This window comes from Pseudophryne corroboree, chromosome 1, assembly GCF_028390025.1.
Source record: "Pseudophryne corroboree isolate aPseCor3 chromosome 1, aPseCor3.hap2, whole genome shotgun sequence".
Lineage (NCBI taxonomy): Eukaryota > Metazoa > Chordata > Amphibia > Anura > Myobatrachidae > Pseudophryne > Pseudophryne corroboree.
The window spans coordinates 1,112,658,869-1,112,681,432 of record NC_086444.1 but is presented as its reverse complement, the minus strand read 5'-3'; the positions used below and the strand labels follow the sequence as shown (position 1 = coordinate 1,112,681,432).

The following is a 22,564-nucleotide window of genomic DNA, read 5'->3' as shown; positions in this document are numbered from 1 at the left end:
GTACTTTTGGTATGAGAGGCAGAGGAGGAAACACATACACTGACTGGTACACCCATGGTGTTACCAGAGCGTCTACAGCTATTGCCTGAGGGTCTCTTGACCTGGCGCAATACCTGTCCAGTTTTTTGTTGAGGCGGGACGCCATCATGTCCACCATTGGTCTTTCCCAATGGACCACAATCATGTGGAAGACTTCTGGATGAAGTCCCCACTCTCCCGGGTGCAGATCGTGTCTGCTGAGGAAGTCTGCTTCCCAGTTGTCCACTCCCGGGATGAACACAGCTGACAGTGCTAACACATGATTTTCTGCCCAGCGGAGAATCCTTGCAGCTTCTGCCATTGCCCTCCTGCTTCTTGTGCCGCCCTGTCTGTTTACGTGGGCGACTGCCGTGATGTTGTCCGACTGAATCAACACCGGCTGACCCTGAAGCAGAGGTTTTGCCAGGCTTAGAGCATTGTAGATTGCTCTTAGCTCCAGTATATTTATGTGAAGAGACGTCTCCAGGCTTGACCACACGCCCTGGAAGTTTCTTCCCTGTGTGACCGCTCCCCAGCCTCTCAGGCTGGCATCCGTGGTCACTAGGACCCAGTTCTGTATGCCGAATCTGCGGCCCTCTAACAGATGAGCACTCTGCAACCACCATAGCAGAGACACTCTTGTCCTTGTGGACAATTTTATCCGCTGATGCATCTGCAGATGCGATCCGGACCATTTGTCCAGCATATCCCACTGAAAAGTTCGTGCATGGAATCTGCCGAATGGAATCGCTTCGTAAGAAGCTACCATTTTTCCCAGGACTCTTGTGCATTGATGCACAGATACTTTTCCTGGTTTTAGGAGGTTCCTGACTAGATCGGATAACTCCCTGGCTTTCTCCTCCGGAAGAAATACCTTTTTCTGAACAGTGTCCAGAATCATCCCTAGGAACAACAGACGTGTCGTCGGGATCAGTTGGGATTTTGGAAAATTCAGAATCCACCCGTGTTGTTGGAGCACTACTTGGGTTAGTGCTACTCCGACCTCCAGCTGTTCTCTGGATCTTGCCCTTATCAGGAGATCGTCCAAGTAAGGGATAATTAAGACGCCTTCTCTTCGAAGAAGGATCATCATTTCGGCCATTACCTTGGTAAAGACCCGGGGTGCCGTGGACAATCCAAACGGCAGCGTCTGAAACTGATAATGACAGTTTTAGACCACGAACCTGAGGTACCCTTGGTGTGAAGGACAAATTGGAACATGAAGGTAAGCATCCTTGATGTCCAAGGACACCATAAAATCCCCTTCTTCCAGATTCGCTATCACTGCTCTGAGTGACTCCATCTTGAACTTGAATTTTTGTATGTACAGGTTCAGAGATTTCAGATTTAGAATCGGTCTTACCGAGCCGTCCGGCTTCGGTACCACAAATAGCGTGGAGTAATACCCCTGTCCCTGTTGTAGGAGGGGTACCTTGACTATCACCTGCTGAGAATACAGCTTGTGAATGGCCTCCAATACCGTCGCCCTGTCGGAGGGAGACGTTGGCAAAGCAGACTTTAGGAAACGGCGAGGAGGGGACTTCTCGAATTCCAACCTGTAACCCTGAGATACTACCTGCAGGATCCAGGGGTCCACCTGCGAGTGAGCCCACTGTGCGCTGAAATGTTTGAGGCGACCCCCCACCGCCCCTGAGTCTCTTCTGGCAGATATGGACATCGCACTTACTATAAATAAATGCATCCTTTAACTGCTCTATAGTCAGTAAAATACTGTCCCTATCCAGGGTATCAATATTTTCAGACAGTGACTCCGACCAAGCCACGCCAGCACTGCACATCCAGGCTGAGGCGATTGCTGGTCTCAGTATAACACCCGTATGTGTGTATATACTTTTTAATGTATTCTCCAGCCTCCTATCAGCTGGATCCTTGAGGGCGGCCGTATCAGGAGACGGTAACGCCACTTGCTTTGATAAGCGTGTGAGCACCTTATCCACCCTAGGAGGTGTTTCCCAGCGCGACCTAACCTCTGGCGGGAAAGGGTATAATGCCAATAACTTCTTTGAAATTAGCAGTTTTCTATCTGGGGTAACCCACGCTTCATCACACACTTCATTCAGTTCCTCTGATTCAGGAAAAACTATTGGTAGTTTTTTCACACCCCACATAATACCCCTTTTTGTGGTACTTGCAGTATCAGAGATATGCAAAGCCTCCTTCATTGCCGTGATCATATAACGTGTGGCCCTACTGGAAAATACGTTTGTTTCTTCACCGTCGACACTGGATTCAGTGTCAGTGTCTGGGTCTGTGTCGACCGACTGAGGTAAAGGGCGTTTTACAGCCCCTGACGGTGTCTGAGACGCCTGGACAGGTACTAACTGGTTTGCCGGCTGTCTCATGTCGTCAACCGACTTTTGTAGCGTGCTGACACTATCCCGTAATTCCATAAACAAAGCCATCCATTCTGGTGTCGACTCCCTAGGGGGTGACATCACCATTACAGGCAATTGCTCCGCCTCCACGCCAACATCGTCCTCATACATGTCGACACACACGTACCGACACACAGCAGACACACAGGGAATGCTCTGATAGAAGACAGGACCCCACTAGCCCTTTGGGGAGACAGAGGGAGAGTTTGCCAGCACACACCCAAGCGCTATAAATATATATAGGGACAACCTTAATAAGTGTGTTCCCTTTATAGCAGCTCAAATATTATAAATATCGCCAATAAGTGCCCCCCCTCTCTGTTTTTACCCTGTTTCTGTAGTGCAGTGCAGGGGAGAGTCCTGGGAGCCTTCCTCGCAGCGGAGCTGGGCAGGAAAATGGCGCTGTGTGCTGAGGAGAATAGGCCCCGCCCCATTTTCGGCTGGCTTCTTCTTCTCCCGGTTTTTTTGGAACCTGGCAGGGGTTAAATACATCCATATAGCCCCAGGGGCTATATGTGATATATTTTAGCCAGAATAGGTATATTACATTTCTGCCCAGGGCGCCCCCCCCAGCGCCCTGCACCCTCAGTGACCGCTGGTGTGAAGTGTGCGGAGAGCAATGGCGCACAGCTGCAGTGCTGTGCGCTACCTCATGAAGACAGACGTCTTCTGCCGCCGGTTTCTGGACCTCTTCTCTATTCGGCATCTGCAAGGGGGTCGGCGGCGCGGCTCCGGTGACCCATCCAGGCTGTACCTGTGATCGTCCCTCTGGAGCTAATGTCCAGTAGCCTAAGAAGCAAATCCATCCTGCACGCAGGTGAGTTCACTTCTTCTCCCCTAAGTCCCTCGTTGCAGTGAGCCTGTTGCCAGCAGGACTCACTGTAAAATAAAAAACCTAAGCTAAACTTTTCTAAGCAGCTCTTTAGGAGAGCCACCTAGATTGCACCCTTCTCGGCCGGGCACAAAAATCTAACTGAGGCTTGGAGGAGGGTCATAGGGGGAGGAGCCAGTACACACCACCTAGTGGTCAAACTTTTAAATTTTGTGCCCTGTTTCCTGCGGAGCCGCTATTCCCCATGGTCCTGACGGAGTCCCAGCATCCACTAGGACGTCAGAGAAATAGGATTGCATTATACCATTCTGACTTTACCAATATATTCTATAGGAATATACAGGATAGCTGTCATGTCCCTGACATGCACAGTAGGAGTCGGCGTGCTCCCACCCTGAAACATCTTCCATCGCCAGCAAGGAAGACATGACAGAGCAGAAGAGAACACAGCACAGAGCACGTATATTCCATGCCGTAACAGGGCAGCACTGCACCATGTGTCAACCCCACTCCCTGAGCGTGTGACGTCATGACACCCTGCCAAGGGTACGGGGTCACCAGCACTGGGAAGCACTGCACTGTCTGGAGGAATCCGGTACTATATACTGGCAGTCAGGATGCTGGATGTCAGTATAGCTACAGCTGAATCCCGTCTGCCAGAATCCCAGCAGCGGGGCTACGAGTCCCCTCATGGGCTCGCTGTGCTTGACACACTTTGGGTCCGGTGGCGAGCTTGGCTTAGCTCGCCCCAGGTTCTATTCCCATTCAGTTGGTGGAATGGACCCACCAACCGAGTAAGAATTCCGGGCGGGTTTCGGGAATCCTACCACCAGTGTAATGTCGGCTGTCGAGATTCCAGCGTTGGTATCCTGAACGCTGGGATTCCAACAGCCGGCATTTTAACTGCATCCCATCTGAAGCATCCTCAGGGTGGCTTTATATGCTGCAGGGTGCATGCATGGAGCATCCTTTGGACACTGCAGCAGCATTACTGGCTGCAGAGCGCTGTTCCAGCTAACCAGCTGCAGGAGCAGCGATGGTGCCACCCATAGGGTTCTGTTCCCTGGGTGACGGCACAGCTTGCATACCCCTTTGTACTGTCATGAGTATAGTGGGACAGGGAAGAGAACAGGGAAGGGATCAGGGAGGGAGGACAGACGCGGGTAGGTCCAAAACCAATAGTATAATACTTAGAATATAATTCACCAGTATCAATTTAGAAGAGCATTGTGAAAAGTTCATTCCACCTAAGTTTTAATTATAATATTCAATCAATAGTTAAGTTTCAGTGTTTTTTTTTTTTTTTTTTTAATACACAATTTCCTAATAGGATATTATTCGTAAGTAACTATCCCCCTGATGTTGTGTTTTCCACCCAAAAGTATTATGTACTGAAGGTCAAATTGACAAGAACATTAGCTATGATTTTTAGAACTGAAAATGGCATAGTTCACCTGGCAGATCAGTTATCTAGAGGCATCGTAAAATATATATAGATGTTAAGATCCAGGTGCTTACATAAAATTCAGTGTCTTGAAATACTTACACCCTGAAGAGCACTTATCATTGCCAGCACATTATAGAGATTCTAGTTGGCAATAATGTCTTTCCCACTTTTGTCTCAAGGACTGCTGTTTTGGGAAATAACTCAAGATGTATGTTCCAGATGTAACACCTTTTACAGAATAGACACATATTCAGATTTACCTTAAATTGCACAATTACCGAGGAGCTGAAGCAGCCTGGGGGGTAATTTAAGGAGATCCGAGAATCCACGTTCAACTTTAAAGATAATCCTTTTTTAAGAATAGTAAAATTCTCTTTCTTCAGACAGGAAACTACACAAAATGTACCGAGCTTGTACACCTTGACCTCTGCAAAACTTCCCTGCATTAAATAAATAAATAAATATAAAATATACTGAAATGAACTTTGCAGAAAGGTTAATTTCAAACAACTGACTGTACTTAACTTAAAAATCAGACAAAAATGATTTAAAGGAAAAATTAATTACAGTTTGTGTGCTGCACAAGGAAGGGGGGGGGGATTAATGAGAGATATTTATTCATACTTGCCTACCCTCCCCCGAACGGCCGAGAGTCAGATTTACCAATCTCAGGAATTTGATGCATTCTGCAGATGGCGTTAGCTTATAGTAGCCTATGGATAATGTATGGCCTGTCTGCCCCAGATAAAGCATGCACCAGCTGACAACTGACCGTGTGCATTGGCTGCCGGGGACCAGAACCAGGAAGCTGTTTGATAGTGTAAGTAGCCATTAGTGATAGGGTAAGCTTTTTTTTTATTTTTTTTTATCGGAGCCTGTCTCCTGGCAAGAGACACAGAGTAAATTTGCTTGAAAATATAAATTTTCACAATGCAAACTTAGGCAAAAAATATTTAGCACATCCGCATTGATAATGTGGATTGTAATAAATATGCCCAAGAAAGGGGCGAGAGAGGAACAGCATGGCAAGGCTGAACTCATCTAAGGGGTTTAGCAACCTCAACAGTGAATTTTCAATTTTCCAAGTGTCTCTCAAAATAAATTCCTCCATCTGGACACCATTCTAAAGGACAATCATGGATAGAAATTGCATAAGCACACATCACATCACATCACTGCATGTGTTTTTCCTACATTGCCCCAATACATACTGTAAATTTCTTCTAACCATGAGAGATGGCTATATTTGTTTACTGTATGCAAATAGGATTAGTGTCAGCATTATCAGTAAGTGGAAATTGAGGTCTTGAGCTGTCATTTTGCACCAAGAGTTTGACACATGTGCTCACTAAATGAGCACAGAAAAAGACGTACAGTACAGGGCTGGTTCTAGACTTTGTAGCTCCCTGGGCAGAAGTTTACTGTGGCGATCCCCCTCCCCCCAAAAAAATTCAAAATCGAGACAGTGCACAAAAATATAGAGGTGTTGCTTCATGGGAAAGGGGTGTGGCCACAGAATAGTACCAACTCACATTGCACCCCACAGTAGTGTCCATCAGTCACGTTACACCACACAGTAGTACCCCTACACATTATGCCATGGTAGAGCCTCTTACACACATTACACCACAGTGCAGCAGAGTCCCTTAGACACATTAAACCAGGTAAAGCCCCTTTTATAAACATTCCACCAGGTAGAGCCTCTTATACATGTTACGCCAGGTGGAGCCTCTTATAGTGTACACGTTACGCCAGGTAGATCCCCTTTTATACATTATGCTACACAGTAATACCCCCTATACATTATGCTACACAGTAATGTTCCCAATACATTATGCTACACAGTAATGTTCCTTACATGATATTACGGCCACACACAGATGGCCAGTCCGGCGCAATGTCGGACCTGTGTTTGCATTGCCCTTGCCAGAGAAGGAGCCAGGAGCATGAGCTCCAGTGGCGCTGCCCTGGCTTTGCCCTTGCTGACGTGGTGACTGCACCTTGGGCAGCCGCCCTGCTAGCCCACCCCTAAAACCGCCACTGATAATTGGCTATGCTTATTGAGTCAGAAATACCTCAAGATGTGTAGAACTCAGAGCCTGTAATATTTGTGCCTAGAAATTCCACTTGTTGTAAATGCTAAAGTCACATTACTATATTTGTGCATTTATTATTATTATTATTATTATTATTATTATTATTATTATTATAATGAATTGTCATATGACCAAGAGTGAATTGTTAGATTTCTGTGCAAAATGTAATTCAATCCGAAAAACACTTCTAGAACTGTTCAACTCTCAATGAGGCCCAGGTTTTTCACAATACAGTTGGTCTACCAAAAATGGAAAATTTCTAATTAATTTAGTAAAATGCTGCTCAATGGGCCGCCGCCATCTTGTCAATACATTAATGACACACACTAGTACAATACCAACATTACAGCAGCAAAAACATTAATCGAAATAGTGGGGGAGCGATAATTACATTTCACCAATCACTTTAGATGGGGTGATATGCAATTGTTTTGGCGCCCATTATTTCCGCGCACTGATTGTGCCCAGAAGTACTGGGTATAGCCCTGCAAAATGGGTAAACCCGACTAAAGTACCGGGTGCAACATAAAAAGCACTGTTTGAGCACATTTCTGCTCGCCACCTCAGGAGGCTGTGAGCTGATATGATGGTAGCATGCCCGTCGGCATAAATAATTGAATAGCTGTGGGAAGAGGGGGTGATAACAATTGAATCCCCGCCAGTGAGTAAAATAATAAAATAAAAAAAATAAAAATTCACTAACCTTGTGTTGTCCATGATGTCCATCTAAAGAATGAGGTGTTAGGTAACTCGCCTGAAACTTTTTTTCAATTGCTTTAATCATTATATCCTTATAGCTTCCTCTATAATGGCTACTGAATGGGATTGAAATGTTGATGGGAAATGGGATTTTGAGATCAGTGTCAACACTTGAAACACGCAAAACACTGCTGACCAATTCTTCCGAATCTGATACCACCAAGGAGCTGATGTCATCCCTAAACCTACATTGTAGCTTCTGCAAGACTGAAGGAGGGGCTTTGATGAAGCAGGCTAACCTATCATCACTGTCACCCTTTTCCTGCAGGGTATATCTACGAGAAGAAATACATAATTAGGATACAAAGACTGTGACCTCCACTGGGTCAGGTACTGATGTTAATGACTAAATATTCCATGTAAAGCAGTGAATAATTTGTATGTGCCAGAGATGTCTCCTCATACACCTATCATCACATTATGCCAAACACACCCGTTTTTCATGCCAAGTCATGCGTCCCACCACACACAAATTTCAGTTTACGTCTAGCCTGGGTCCTGGCGCTGGTATTGCATGGAGCTTCAGTGGGCGAATCAAACACTAACCGGGGTTTAAAGATGGAAGAACAAGACAAGTGAGTCATGCCACACTTTACACCACACTTTGTTGTGCATAATCAGAGACTTTTTGAGAATTCCTTTGCAACAAAAATACTAATCCTAAATGCCTAGCAGGGGCAAACAAAGGATTTCTGAGGGGGTTTCCAAATGTTAGAGTTTAGAGCGATAATCGCCAGCCCATGAAGGATGCATAATTACCATATAACAAACTATGGTCTGTCCCAAACAAAGTGCAGTACGTAAGACATATGCAGGCCCAATGATCATGGTAAGCCACTTACCAGATTCTCTCCCTGGTGCAATGATTGAGCACACAGGTCCAAAGACACACGCGCGCGCGCGCGCGCGCGCGCGCACGCACGCACGCACACACACACATATGGGGTAATTCAGACTTGATCGCAGAAGCAAATTTGTTAGCAGTTGGGCAAAACCATGTACACTGCAGGGGGGCTAGATTTAACATGTGCAGAGAGAGTTAAATTTGGGTGGGGTGTGTTCAATATGAAATCTAAATTGCAGTGTAAAAATAAAGCAGGCAGTATTTATTTACCCTGCACAGAAACTAAATAACCCACCCAAATCTAACTCTCTCTGCACATGTTATATCTGCCACACCTGCAGTGCACATGGTTTTGCCCAACTGCTAACAAATTTGCTTCTACGATCAAGTCTGAATTATCCCCATAGGGGGGTATGCAATTAGTGCCGTTTTTTTCAGCTAACAAAAAAAAATTTAACTATTTCGACCCACCCTAGTCAATTGCGGACATTTTCGCCCATTGTTTAATGCATTTCACCATGCCGTTTCACCTTTTGTTTTAGGCGAACTGGCATGGGCGAAAACGGGCCTCAAAAACCGTCGAAAATCCCCTGTCAATTCGACAAAACATGTGGATCAGCGGGGATTTCTCTGATCCAAGTATTTTTTGCCAGTGCCGGCAGTTTCGACAAGTTGAAAAAGTGGCACTGAAATTGAATAGTGAGAATATAAATTCACCCTAAAAACAGTGAAAAGTGTAGTTTTTTCGGCTTGTTAAAAAAATCGGCACTACTTGCATACCCCCTTAGTAGGAAAATCTGCTGCTGGCCAGACTGTGGGGAAGGGGGGTTTCTGGGCAACTGGCAACCTCCATGCATTTGAGTATGCCTAGGACACTATGAGAAATTATGTATGTGGCTATGATGCAAATAAGACACTAAATTCATGAAAACTTGTAAGTGGTGCCAGGCGTCTTGGGCTGTATAGAGCATAAAACATAGGTGTATGAGGGCACATCTGTACATAATTATCTGCTAATAATAAAGACATGTCCAGAGTCCCTCTCTCCTGTGAATAGATGAAGGGGGTGATTCAGACCTGATCGCTGGGCTGCTAACTTTGCTGTCTTGCGTTCAGATAGTCGCTGCGCCCAGGGGGAGTGTCATAGGCGTGCGCAGCACATTTTATTAGGGGGTGCACCATCGGAGGGGTGTGTCTACCACCGCCTTTTGGGCGTGTCTAGCACCATCTATTGACGGTCAACGCAATATAAAATATCCACCCTTGTACCAATCCTAATAAAGCAGATACATTGTCAGATGTTATGGGGTGCACCAAACAAACACCCCTGATGGCACTCACTGCAATTACACTGCTCCTCCTCAGCCTGCTCCTCCTCAGCCTGGTCCTCAGTGTAATTGCACTCACTGCAATTACACTGCTCCTCCTCAGCACCAGGCACCCCCCCTGCGCACACCTATGGGGAGTGTATAATATTATATTCGCTGTGCAAATGTGCGATAGCATGTGTACGCCGAGCTTCAAAAATCCACTGTGTGCAGTCTGTGCGCAGACCAGGGCTTACTCCTTCAGTGCAATGAGGCTGATCAGGGCCAGAGCTGACGTCACTCACCCTCCCTGAAAACGCTTGGGAACGTATACATTTTACTGGACACTCCCAGTAAATGGTCAGTTACCACCCACAAGCGGCCTCCTCCTGTCAATCACCTTGCGAACGCCCGTGCGATTGGAATTTTTGCGCGTTGTTGTTGGCCAGTGAACGTGCGCATTGTGGTGCATACGCATGTGCAGTCTACTGGTGATCGCCCGCTGTGCGAAAACACACAGCAGCAATCAGGTCTGAATCACTCCCAAAGTGTGCGTCGCACACAGCATCTATCCACCTCTACTCTCCTAAGAAGAGGGATAAGTGAGAGGGGGCATCCCCCCCCCCCACACCTTCATCATGAACACTGCAGCCCATGGTTGAGACAGTGCTCTAAAAATGGAACTGCCCCCCAAAATCAAGACAGTTAGGAGGTAAGTATATATAGAGAAATATGTGGCACTTGTAAACATAGAATAATTTCAAACTAATATCCCAAACATGCAAATGTACCGTAATATATAATATGTTATTGTTTATTTCTATTCTCAGTGCTCTATTGGAGTATACTAAATGTTATATAACATACACTGCCATTCACACCAATACTAACTCTCCAATAATATCTGTTTGCTTTTTTATATTTTGCTTTTGATTAAAATTACTTTCTGTGCACTGATATTTCTTTCTCTAGGCGATAAATTACACTTGAAATGGAATATTTGTTACATGGCAGGTTATTTGACTTACTCTTTATATGTCCGGTTTTCCATTAAACTTTCTACTAAAAGGTTCACAGTTGTTCCATTAACTGTGACATCGGTACTAGACAGTTCCATGAAGTTCTGTTTATCACTTTTATCACACTCAGAATCCTTATACTCCTCCTTGTGGTAAGAGGTGGTATTTAATTCCTGCTTGTCTCTTTGCTTGGTTTCCTCCGCATATACTGACTTACTATTCTCTTTCCTTTTCTCTATTGTTTCCTGGGCTTCATCTTCATTGTCGCTTTTATGGGAAAGATCATTTGTATCACTTATTGTTAAGTTGTCAGTTTCCTCGCTTTGTGTATTTCTTGTTAATTCCTTTTCCTGATCTGCAATTCTTCTGGGTTCAGGGGATTCGGTGATATCTGTGATTTCTCTGTTGTTAATGAATCCCTCAGTATCTCCATTTGCAACGCTGCCTGCCACATTCTTTTTGTTTTCTTCATCCACAGTGTTTTTATAATGAGCGGTGATATTATCCAATTGTTCCTCAGCTAGTTTAAGGTCTCTTGCTGTATTTCCAAGTATTTGCTTGACTGCGATAAGGTAATTGATGTGTTCTGCATTTACAAAACATAATCTTCATTTTAATAAGATAAAATACAATACGCAGTACATATTGATAATACAGATGTGTCCTCATCCACTGAGACTTCAGTTGTGCCAAATAGTCCCTCTCAACGCACTAGGTCCCGGGAGACCTGGCCATACCGAGCATCTTATTCGCTGCAAATGGGTGTCTTTTTGGCACAAAGGAAACCACCAGGAGAGACAAAAGTAATCTGCTAGACTGTCCTGATCAATGTGATGTGCTGGAAAAATAAAAAGGCAAAGTGTCTGATTCTGGCGCACAGGGTAGAGAATTTTTTTAAAAATGTACCTTTCTCTAACGTCCTAGAGGATGCTGGGGACTTCGTAAGGACCATGGGGAAATACGGGCTCCGCAGAAGACAGACGGGCTCCGCAGGAGACATGGGCACTTTAAGAAAGACTTTGGATCTGGGTGTGCACTGGCTCCTCCCTCTATGCCCCTCCTCCAGACCTCAGTTTGATACTGTGCCCAGTGGAGACTGGGTGCTTTTCAGAGAGCTCTCCTGAGCTTTCTGACAGAAAGTATATTTGTTAGGTTTTTTATTTTCAGGGAGCCTGCTGGCAACAGACTCCCTGCATCGAGGGACTGAGGTGAGAGAAGCAGACCTACTTCTGTGAGTTTCAAGGCTCTGCTTTTTAGGCTACTGGACACCATTAGCGCCAGAGAGAGTCAGAACACAGGTCTCACCCTGGAGTTCGTCCCGGAGCCGCGCTGCCGTCCTCCTCACAGAGCCGGAAGATAGAAGCCGGGTGAGTATGAGAAGAAAAGAAGACTTCAGAGGCGGCAGAAGACTTCATGATCTTCACTGAGGTAACGCTCAGCAGAGCAGCTGTGCGCCATTGCTCCCATTCACCCCACACACAGCAGTCACTGTAAGGGTGCAGGGCGCAGGGGGGGGGGGGCGCCCTGGGCAGCAATATAAACCTCATTTTTGGCAAAAGAGATATATATACAGCTAGGCACTGTATATATAAAGAGCCCCCACCAGTTTTTATTATATTTAAGCGGGACAGAAGCCCGCCGCCGAGGGGGCGGGGCTTCTCCCTCAGCACTCACCAGCGCCATTTTCTCCACAGCACAGCTGAGAGGAAGCTCCCCGGACTCTCCCCTGCTTATCCACGGTGAAAGGGGGTTTCAGAGAAGAGGGGGGGGGGGGGCACATAATTGGCAGCAAATAATAGTATTACAGCGCTACTGGGTAAACACATTGTGTGTTCTTTTCTGGGGTATTAGCGCTGGGTGTGTGCTGGCATACTCTCTGTCTGTCTCTCCAAAGGGCCTTGTGGGGGAACTGTCTTCAGATAAGAGGATTCCCTGAGTGTGTGGTGTGTCGGTACATGTGTGTCGACATGTCTGAGGTAAAAGGCTCTTCTAAGGAGGAGATGGAGCAAATGTGTGTGTGTGTGGTGTCTCCGTCGACAACACCGACACCTGACTGGATATGTGGATTTAAGTGCTGAGGTAAATTTATTGCACAAAAGATTAGAGAACAGACAGGGAATCTACCCATGTCTGTCCCTATGTCGCAGGGACCTTCAGAGTCTCAAAATGCCCACTATCCAAAATAATAGACACTGATACCGACATGGAGTCTGACTCCAGTGTCGACTACGATGACGCAAAGTTATAGCCAAAACTGGCAGAAAAGTATTCAATATATGATTATTGTAATAAAAGATGTTTTGCATATCACTGATGACCCATCTGTCCCTGACACGAGGGTACACATGTTTAAGGGGAAGAAAGCTGAGATAACATTTCCCCCCTCTCATGAACCAAATGAATTGTGTGAAAAAAAGAGGGAATCTCCAGACAAGAAACTGCAGTTTCCCAAAAGAATTCTCATGGCGTATCCTTTCCCTGCTAGGGCCAGGATACGATGGGAATCCTCCCCTAGGGTGGACAGGGCGTTGACACGTTTACCCAAAAGGTAGCGCTGACATACCAAGATACAGCTACCATCAGGGATCCTGCAGATAGCATGCAGAAAAGTACTTCGAAGTCCATTTACACACATTCTGATACACTACTCAGCCCGGCGATTGTGTCGGCATGGGTTTATAGCGCTGTAGCAGCGTGGACAGATACCTTATCAGCGGAGATTGAAACCCTAGATAAGGATACCATGTTATTGACCCTAGGATATATAAAAGATGCTGTCTTATATATAAGACATGCTCAAAGAGACATTGGTCTACTGGGTTCTAGAGTCAACGCTATGTCGATTTCTGCTAGACGTGTCCTGTGGAACATGCAATGGACAGGTGATGCCGACTAAAAGAGGCATATGGAGGTTTTACCTTACAAGGGTGAGGAATTGTGTGGAGAAGGGCTCTCGGACCTGGTCTCCACAACTATAGCTGGTAAATCTGATCTTTTGCCTTATATTCCCTCACAGCCTAAGAAAGCACGACATTATCAAATGCAGTCCTTTCGGTCGCAGAAAAACAAGAAAGTACGAGGAGCTTCCTTTCTTGCCAGAGGTAAGGGCGCAGGGCACAGCTAGTTCCCAGGAACAGAAGTTCTCCCCGGCCTCTACTAAATCCACCGCATGACGCTGGGGCTCCGCTAAGGGAGTCCTCCCCAGTGGGAGCACGTATTCGACTCTTCAGCCACATCTGAGTTCACTCACAGGTGGATCCCTGGGCAATAGAAATTGTTTCTCAGGGTTACAAGCTGGAATTCGAAGAGGTGCCTCCTCGCCAGTTTTCCTTATCGGCCCTACCGGCTTCTCCCCCAGAAAGGGAGATAATATTAAATACAATTCACACAATGTATCTCCAACAGGTGGTGCTCAAGGTTCCCCTCCTTCAACAACATTACTACTTACTAAATAAAAAGGGTGAGGGGTGTGTCTTTACGTAAAGCCGTTTTTAAAACCTGATATACGGGAAGATATTCAGGAGGGGGACTGTAGACACTGTCGAAACATTATGGGTAGAAATTGCATGTGGGGAAAAAGGAATAAAAAAGTTAGTATTGGGTGTATGCTATAGGCCGCCTGGTATCAACGCATCTGATGAGGAATTGTTACTAAAGCAAATTGAAAGAGCAGCAGGAGTAGGAGACATAGTAGTGATGGGAGATTTTAACTATCCAGAGATAAACTGGAAAAACGATTCATGTGATACTGCTAGGGGAAATATGTTTTTAAACACACTTAATTATAACTACTTAGTCCAACTAATTGAGGAACCAACTAGGTACAATGCAATCTTAGACCTGGTATTAACAAACAATGGGGATTTGGTATCAGGTATTATAGTAGGGGAACCCATAGGAAACAGCGACCACAATATGGTCACATTCAATATCAGTTTCCATAAACAGCACTATACTGGCTCAACTAGGACTCTAAACTTTAGCAAAGCAAATTTTGAAAAGATGAGGGTATTTTTCAGGGATATTGAATGGGAAGGTTTGTTTTTAGGAAAAAATACTACGGAGAAATGGGAGGTACTAAAATTCCTGCTAGCTAAAAATACACTCAAATTTATTCCTATGAGTAGCAAAAAAAGGAATAAAAATCATAAACCGATGTGGCTTAACAAAAAGATTAAGGAACTTATGGGCAAGAAAAGGCGTGCATTTAAAAAATACAAATCTGACGGGGAAGCAGAGTCATTTCAGCACTATAAGGAATGTAACAAAATTTGCAAAAAGGAAATAAGAGCGGCTAAAGTAGAAACTGAAAAACTAGTAGCAAAGGAAAGCAAAGCGAATCCCAAAAAATTATTTAAATACATTAATAGCAAGAGATTAAAGAAGGAGAGTATAGGCCCTTTAAAAGACAAGTTGGGAGTCTTAAGCAAAAATGATAATGACATAGCGGACACACTAAATGAGTTTTTTTCAACAGTATTCACTAGAGAGGACCCAATTCAGGGACTGACACACAATCTCAATAATGAGAATATCCCACTGATAGGTACTTATTTAAGCGAGGAAGTAGTCTGTGACCGATTAAAACATTTAAAGATTAATAAATCACCAGGGCCCAATGGTATTCACCCAAGGGTTCTAATGGAGCTTCACTCTGAACTGGCAAAACCGCTATTTTTGATCTTTAAGGATTCAGTTATATCAGGTATGGTTCCCAAAGACTGGCGTATAGCGGAAGTAGTGCCTATATTCAAAAAGGGAAGTAAAGCTGAACCAGGTAATTATAGACCAGTTAGTCTTACATCTATAGTGGGGAAAGTATTGGAAGGTATTCTAAGAGATAGTATTCAGAAGCTCCTTGAAGTCAATAAGGTTATTAAAAGGAATCAACATGGGTTTATGAAGGACAGATCCTGTCAAACTAACTTACTTGGCTTTTATGAAACAGTAAGCGCAAACCTAGATCAGGGTAAAGACGTGGATGTAATCTTTTTAGACTTTGCCAAAGCGTTCGATACTGTACCACACATGAGACTTCTCTACAAGCTACAAGAATCAGGGCTAGGAAGCACAATATGCACTTGGGTCAAAAACTGGTTAGATAATAGGGAGCAGTGCGTTGTGGTTAATAGATCTTTTTCAACTTGGACTGAAGTGCTAAGTGGTGTGCCGCAAGGCTCAGTATTAGGACCGCTATTGTTCAATATTTTCATTAACGACCTAACAGAAGGTCTAGAGAGCATGGTGTCAATTTTTGCAGATGATACCAAATTGTGTAAGGCTATAAATACAGAGGAGGATGCAGAGTCTCTTCAGAACGACTTAGTTAAATTAGAAGCATGGGCAGCCAAATGGAGAATGCGCTTCAACACAGACAAGTGTAAGGTAATGCACTGTGGTAACAAGAACAAAAATTACACCTACCTACTAAATGGGGTAAAATTAGGGGATTCTGTACTGGAAAAGGACTTGGGTGTCCTCATAGATAGCAAGCTAAACAGTAGTACCCAAAGTAGGACTGCAGCAAAGAAGGCTAATAAGATATTAGCATGCATAAAACGGGGTATTGATGCTAGGGACGAGAGTATTATACTCCCGTTATATAAATCACTAGTGAGGCCACACCTTGAATACTGTGTACAATTCTGGGCACCGTACTACAAAAAGGATATCCTGGAGCTTGAAAAGGTACAGAGGAGGGCGACCAAACTAATTAAGGGCATGGAGACGATGGAATACAAGGAAAGGCTTGAAAGACTAGGCATGTTTACATTGGAAAAGCGGAGACTAAGAGGGGATATGATCAACATCTACAAATATATAAGGGGACAATACACAGAGCTTGCGCGGGACCTGTTTTTGGTTAGATCAACACAGAGGACTCGTGGACACTCGCTCAGGTTAGAGGAGTGGAGATTCCGCACAATACGGTGTAAAGGCTTTTTCACGGTAAGGACAATACGTGTTTGGAATTCCCTGCCCGAGGGAGTTGTAATGGCGGAATCTGTCAACACCTTTAAGAATGGGTTAGATAAATTCCTAATGGATAAGGATATCCAGGGGTATGGTGCATAGTCATGCATTATAGTTACTATAAATAGGGATAAAATGCAACGGCTGACAGCAGCATCAGTCAGAAATTTTAGTCAAATCATCATGCATAGGAGACCACAAATAGGTTGAACTCGATGGACAATTGTCTTTTTTCAACCTCAGATACTATGTTACTATGTTACTCAACCTTGGCTGTAGTCCCGAAACCGGACGGTTCGGTCAGACCTATTTTAAAATTAAAATCTCTGAACCTATACTTGAAAAGGTTCAAATTCAAGGTGGAATCGCTCAGAGCGATCATCGCCAGCCTGTAAGGGGGGGATTTTATGGTGTATCTAGACATAAAGGCTGCATACCTTCATGTTCCCATTTATCCACCCCATCAGGCGTACCTGAGAATTACGGTACAGTATTGTCATTACCAATTTCAGGGTAATTGGCGGAAATGATGGTGCTCCTACGCAAGCAAGGAGTCACAATTATCCCATACTTGGACGATCTCCTAATAAGGGCGAGATCAAAAGAGCAGTTGTTGAACAGCATGTCACTTTCGCTGAAGGTTTCACAGCAACTCGTCTGGATTCTCAATATCCCGAAGTCACAGTTGGTTCCTATGACTCGTCTGCCCTTCTTGGGTATGATTCTGAATACGGACCAGAAATGGGTTTATCTTCCGATAGAGAAGGCCCAGGAACTAATGACTCTGGTAAAAAACCTATTAAAGCCAAAACAGGTGTCAGTGCATCACTGCACTCGGGTCCTGGGAAAGATGGTGGCATCTTAAGGGGCCATTCCCTTCGGCAGGTTCCATGCAAGGACTTTCCAATGGGATCTACGGGACAAGTGGTCCGGATCACATCTACAGATGCATCAGTTAATCACCCTGTCCCCTAGGGCCAGGGTGTCTCCCCTATGGTGGCTGCAGAGTGCTCACCTTCTGCAGGGTCGCAGGTTCGCCATCCAGGACTGTATTCTGGTAGCCACGGACGCGAGCCTCCGAGGTGGGGGAGCAGTCACACAGGGAAGAAACTTACAAGGTCTTTGGGTCAAGTCAAAAAAACTTGTATTCAAATCAACATCCTGGAGCTGAGGGCCATATACAACGCCCTTCGGCAAGCAGAAACATTGCTTCGCGACCTACCGGTTCTGATCCAGGCAGACAACATCACCGCAGTGAAAGAAAGTGTATACCCGCGCTGGCTGACAAATTAATAAGAGATGGTTTGCTTTGTGTATAAAATTATATGTTGGTTGCGCACTTACACATTCTCTCCTTTCTTGTTAACATCACCGCAGTGGCTCATGTAAACCGCCAAGGCGGCACAAAGAGCAGAGTGGAATTGGCAGAAGCCACCAGGATTCATTGCTGGGCGGAAAATCATGTAAGCGCACTGTTAGCAGTGTTCATTCCGGGAGTGGACAACTGGGAAGCAGACTTCCTCAGCAGACACGACCTGCATCCAGGAGAGTGGGGACTTCATCAGGAAGTCTTCGTGCAGATTGCAAGTCAGTGGGGACTGCCCCAGATAGACATGATGGCGTCCCGCCTCAACAAAAAGCTACAGAGGTATTGCACCAGGTCAAGAGACCCTCAGGCGGTAGCTGTGGACGCCCTAGTGACACCGGGGGTGTTCCAGTTGGTCTATGTATTTCCTCCTCTTCCTCTCATCCCCAAGCTGTTGAGAATAATAAGAAAAAGAGGAGTACAGACAATTCTCATTGTTCCAGATTGGCCGCGAAGGGCCTGGTATCCGGATCTGCAGGAAATGCAGAAACATTGCTTCGCGACCTACCGGTTCTGATCCAGGCAGACAACATCACCGCAGTGGCTCATGTAAACCGCCAAGGCGGCACAAAGAGCAGAGTGGAATTGGCAGAAGCCACCAGGATTCTCCGCTGGGCGGAAAATCATGTAAGCGCATTTTCAGCAGTTCATTCCGGGAGTGGACAACTGAGAAGCAGACTTCCTCAGAAAACATGACCTGCATCCAAGAGAGGACTTCTTTAGGAAACCTTTGCACAGATTGCAAGTCAGTGGGAACTGCCACAGATAGACATGATGGCGTCCCGCCTCAACAAGAAGCTACAGAGATATTGCACCAGGTCAAGAGACCCTCAGGCAGTAGCTGTAGATGCCCTAGTGACACCGTGGGTGTTCCAGTCGGTCTATGTATTTCCCCGTCTTCCTCTCATACCCAAGGTGTTGAGAATAGTAAGAAAAAGAGGAGTAAGAACAATCTTCATTGTTCCAGATTGGCCACGAAGGACCTGGTATCCGGATCTGCAGGAAATGCTCACGGAAGATCCATGGCCTCTTCCTCTAAGACAGGACCTGTTGCAACAGGGACCCTGTCTATTCCAAGACTTACCGCGGCTGCGTTGGACGGCATGGCGGTTGAACGCCGGATCCTAGCGGATAAGGGTATTCCGGATGAGGTAATTCCTACGCTAATAAAGGCTAGGAAGGACATGACATCTAAACATTGTCACCGTATATGGCGAAAATATGTTTCTTGGTGTGAGGCCAGGAATGCTCCTACGGAAGAATTCCATCTGGGCCGTTTCCTTCACTTCCTACAAACTGGAGTGAATTTGGGCCTAAAATTAGGATCTATTAAGGTTCAGATTTCGGCCTTATCCATTTTCTTTCAAAAGGAATTGGCCTCTCTCCCAGAAGTACAGACTTTTGTGAAGGGAGTACTGCATATTCAGCCTCCTTTTGTACCTCTGGTGGCGCCTTGGGACCTTAACGTGGTGTTAAGTTTCCTTAAGTCACATTGGTTTTTTGAACCACTTAAAACGGTGGAGTTGAAATATCTCACCTGGAAGGTGGTTATGTTGTTAGCCTTGGCTTCAGCTAGGCGAGTTTCAGAATTAGCGGCTTTATCACATAATAGCCCCTATCTGGTTTTCCATATGGATAGAGCGGAATTGCGGATCCGTCCTCAATTCTTACCTAAAGTGGTCTCATCCTTTCGTATGAACCAACCTATTGTCGTGCCTGTGGCTACGCGTGACTTGGAGGATTCCGAGTCCCTTGATGTGGTCAGGGCTTTGAAAATCTACGTGGCAAGAACGGCTAGTCAGGAAAACAGAAGCGCTGTTTGTCCTGTATGCTGCCAACAAGGTTGGCGCTCCTGCTTCAAAGCAGACTATTGCTCGCTAGATTTGTAACACGATTCAGCAGGTGCATTCTACGGCAGGTTTGCCGTTACCAAAATTGGTTAAGGCCCATTCCACTAGGAAGGTAGGCTCTTCTTGAGGGGCTGCCCGAGGGGTCTCGGCACTGCAGCTGTGCCGAGCTGCTACTTGGTCGGGGTCAAACACCTTTGCAAAGTTCTATAAGTTTGATACCCTGGCTGAGGAGGACCTCCTGTTTGCTCAATCGGTGCTGCAGAGTCATCCGCACTCTCCCGCCAGTTTGGGAGCTTTGGTATAATCCCCATGGTCCTTACGGAGTCCCCAGCATCCTCTAGGACGTTAGAGAAAATAACCTACCGGTAAATCATTTTCTCGTAGTCCGTAGAGGATGCTGGGTGGCCATCCCAAGTGCGGACTACTTCTGCAAGACTTGTATATAGTTATTGCTTACATAAGGGTTATAGTTTCATCGGTTTTGGACCGATGCTATGTTGTTTTTTCATACTGTTAACTAGATAGTATATCACAAGTTATACGGTGTGATTGGTGTGGCTGGTATGAATCTTGCCCTTGGATTAACAAAAATCCTTTCCTCGTACTGTCCGTCTACTCTGGGCACAGTTTCTCTAACTGAGGTCTGGAGGAGGGGCATAGAGGGAGGAGCCAGTGCACACCCAGATCCAAAGTCTTTCTTAAAGTGCCCATGTCTCCTGCGGAGCCCGTCTGTCTCCTGCGGAGCCCGTCTATCCCCATGGTCCTTACGGAGTCCCCAGCATCCTCTACGGACTACGAGAAAAAGATTTACCGGTAGGTTTCAAATCTTATTTTTATTTATTCAATGTTAAAATAGTTCAATTGTATTCATGTACCAGAACAGTGAAATACTGCATAAAAGATAATAAAGTGAAGAAAAAAACTGTATTAAAAACTAAATTGTGACGTGACTTCACCGTACTGTTGCTTTTGTCTGAATACCGTATTGGGAATGATTTATTAGGGATTATTAAATATAATTTTTTTCCCTATAACTCCAGGGGAATTATAGTAATTGACTATATAGGCTATATAAATGTCATAAGGTGCTCAATATAGTCAAGTATAACTCATGCTACCAGGGATAAAATCATAATTGAACAATTACCTGGCCTACTAATGTAAATAATGTACACAATTTATTGATCTTAGGCCCACATTCCGAGTTGATCGCTCGCTAGCTGCTTTTAGCAGCCGTGCAAACACTAAGCCGCCGCCCTCTGGGGGTGTATCTTAGCTTAGCAAAAGTGCGAACTAAAGGATCGCAGCGCTACTACAAAAAAAGATTGTGCAGTTTCTGAGTAGCTCGAGACCTACTCCTAGCTTGCGATCACTTCAGACTATTTAGTTCCTGTTTTGACGTCACGAACACGCCCTGCATTCGCTCAGCCATGCCTACGTTTCCCCATCCACTCCTGCGTTTTTCTCTGACACGCCTGCATTTTTACACACACTCCCCGAAAACGGTCAGTTACCACCCAGAAACACCCACTTTCTGTCGATCACTCTGCAGCCAGCAGTACGACTGAAAAGCGTCGCTAGAGCTTGTGTAAAACTGCATCGGCTTTTGTGAAAGTACGTCGTGCGTACGCATTGAGCCGCATACGCATGCGCAGAAGTGCAGATTTTTAGCCTGATCGCTGCGAACGAATGCAGCTAGCGATCAACGCGGAATGAAGGCCTTAATACGTAGACACTGGGAGTAAAGTTCACCATAGTGCATCCGTTGTTATTGCCACTAAGTTTTGTTTTGATGGATTTCGAATGATAAAATTACCACCTGTCCAATGAGTTAACTCTGTATGATGGCCAGTGTTGCTTTTAATGGGTGACTTAGTAACCATTTGTTCTCATTTCTATTTAGATAGTTTTTAGGAGTATTATACTCCGTAATCCAATATCATATTGAACATACACAGAGATATTATATTCCGTGTTTTATTATTCCATTTGTCAACTACTGGAGGAGTATTTCACAATTCCAATATCACATTAAACATACACAGAGATATTATATTCCATATTTTATTATTCCATGTCAGGTAATAGAGAGAGATCTCACTATTCAAATGCCTGTTGGTATTTTCCAAATCATCAGAGTCTGTGTAATATTATCCATCCAACTGTTCTAATAAAATTCAATTGACACCTGTAGATTCATTTGTTAGATTACCCTTCTACGTGTCTGCAGATATCCAGACATATATATTAATTCCTTGTTCAGGCACTGGAGCAATTGTTCACTATGAAATTCCCCGGTATTCATATATTTGTATTTAATCACTGCACTTGGACACTGGAGAACATGCTCACTATGTAATGTCAAGTGTAAAGGGCCCCATACACTAGAGCGATAATGTCCGATTTCATCTAATTTCGGGCATTCGGGCCTATATATCGGGTGAAATCAGGCATTTTGGAGGTGTTTCCGATACGATGCGCATTCCCGTGAGTGTCGTGTCGGGTCCCCTAGGTCGCTAGTGCTGGACTCATGATATATCGTAATTGCCTGGAATCGTAGGGAAAAAGGTGTGTTTTTTTTGTGCCTGCGATATATCGTAGGAAGTTTGACTGGCATTCTCAGGACACTCCCATCAGTGGCAGCAGCAGCAGCATCA

At 45.0% G+C, this 22,564-nt stretch overlaps 1 protein-coding gene across 1 annotated transcript in view; it reads right to left on the bottom strand.

Moving 5' to 3' along the window:
* The window catches only part of DTHD1 (death domain containing 1), a 133,500-nt gene that overhangs the window by 67,430 nt on the left and 43,506 nt on the right, over positions 1 to 22,564 (bottom strand). Inside the window, exons 2-4 of the mRNA XM_063922333.1 lie at positions 10,728 to 11,304; positions 7,493 to 7,823; positions 4,954 to 5,133 (exon numbers count right to left, since the gene is read on the bottom strand). Of these exons, the coding sequence (XP_063778403.1) occupies positions 4,954 to 5,133; positions 7,493 to 7,823; positions 10,728 to 11,304 (1,088 nt within the window). The remainder of the gene's footprint in view (positions 1 to 4,953; positions 5,134 to 7,492; positions 7,824 to 10,727; positions 11,305 to 22,564) is intronic.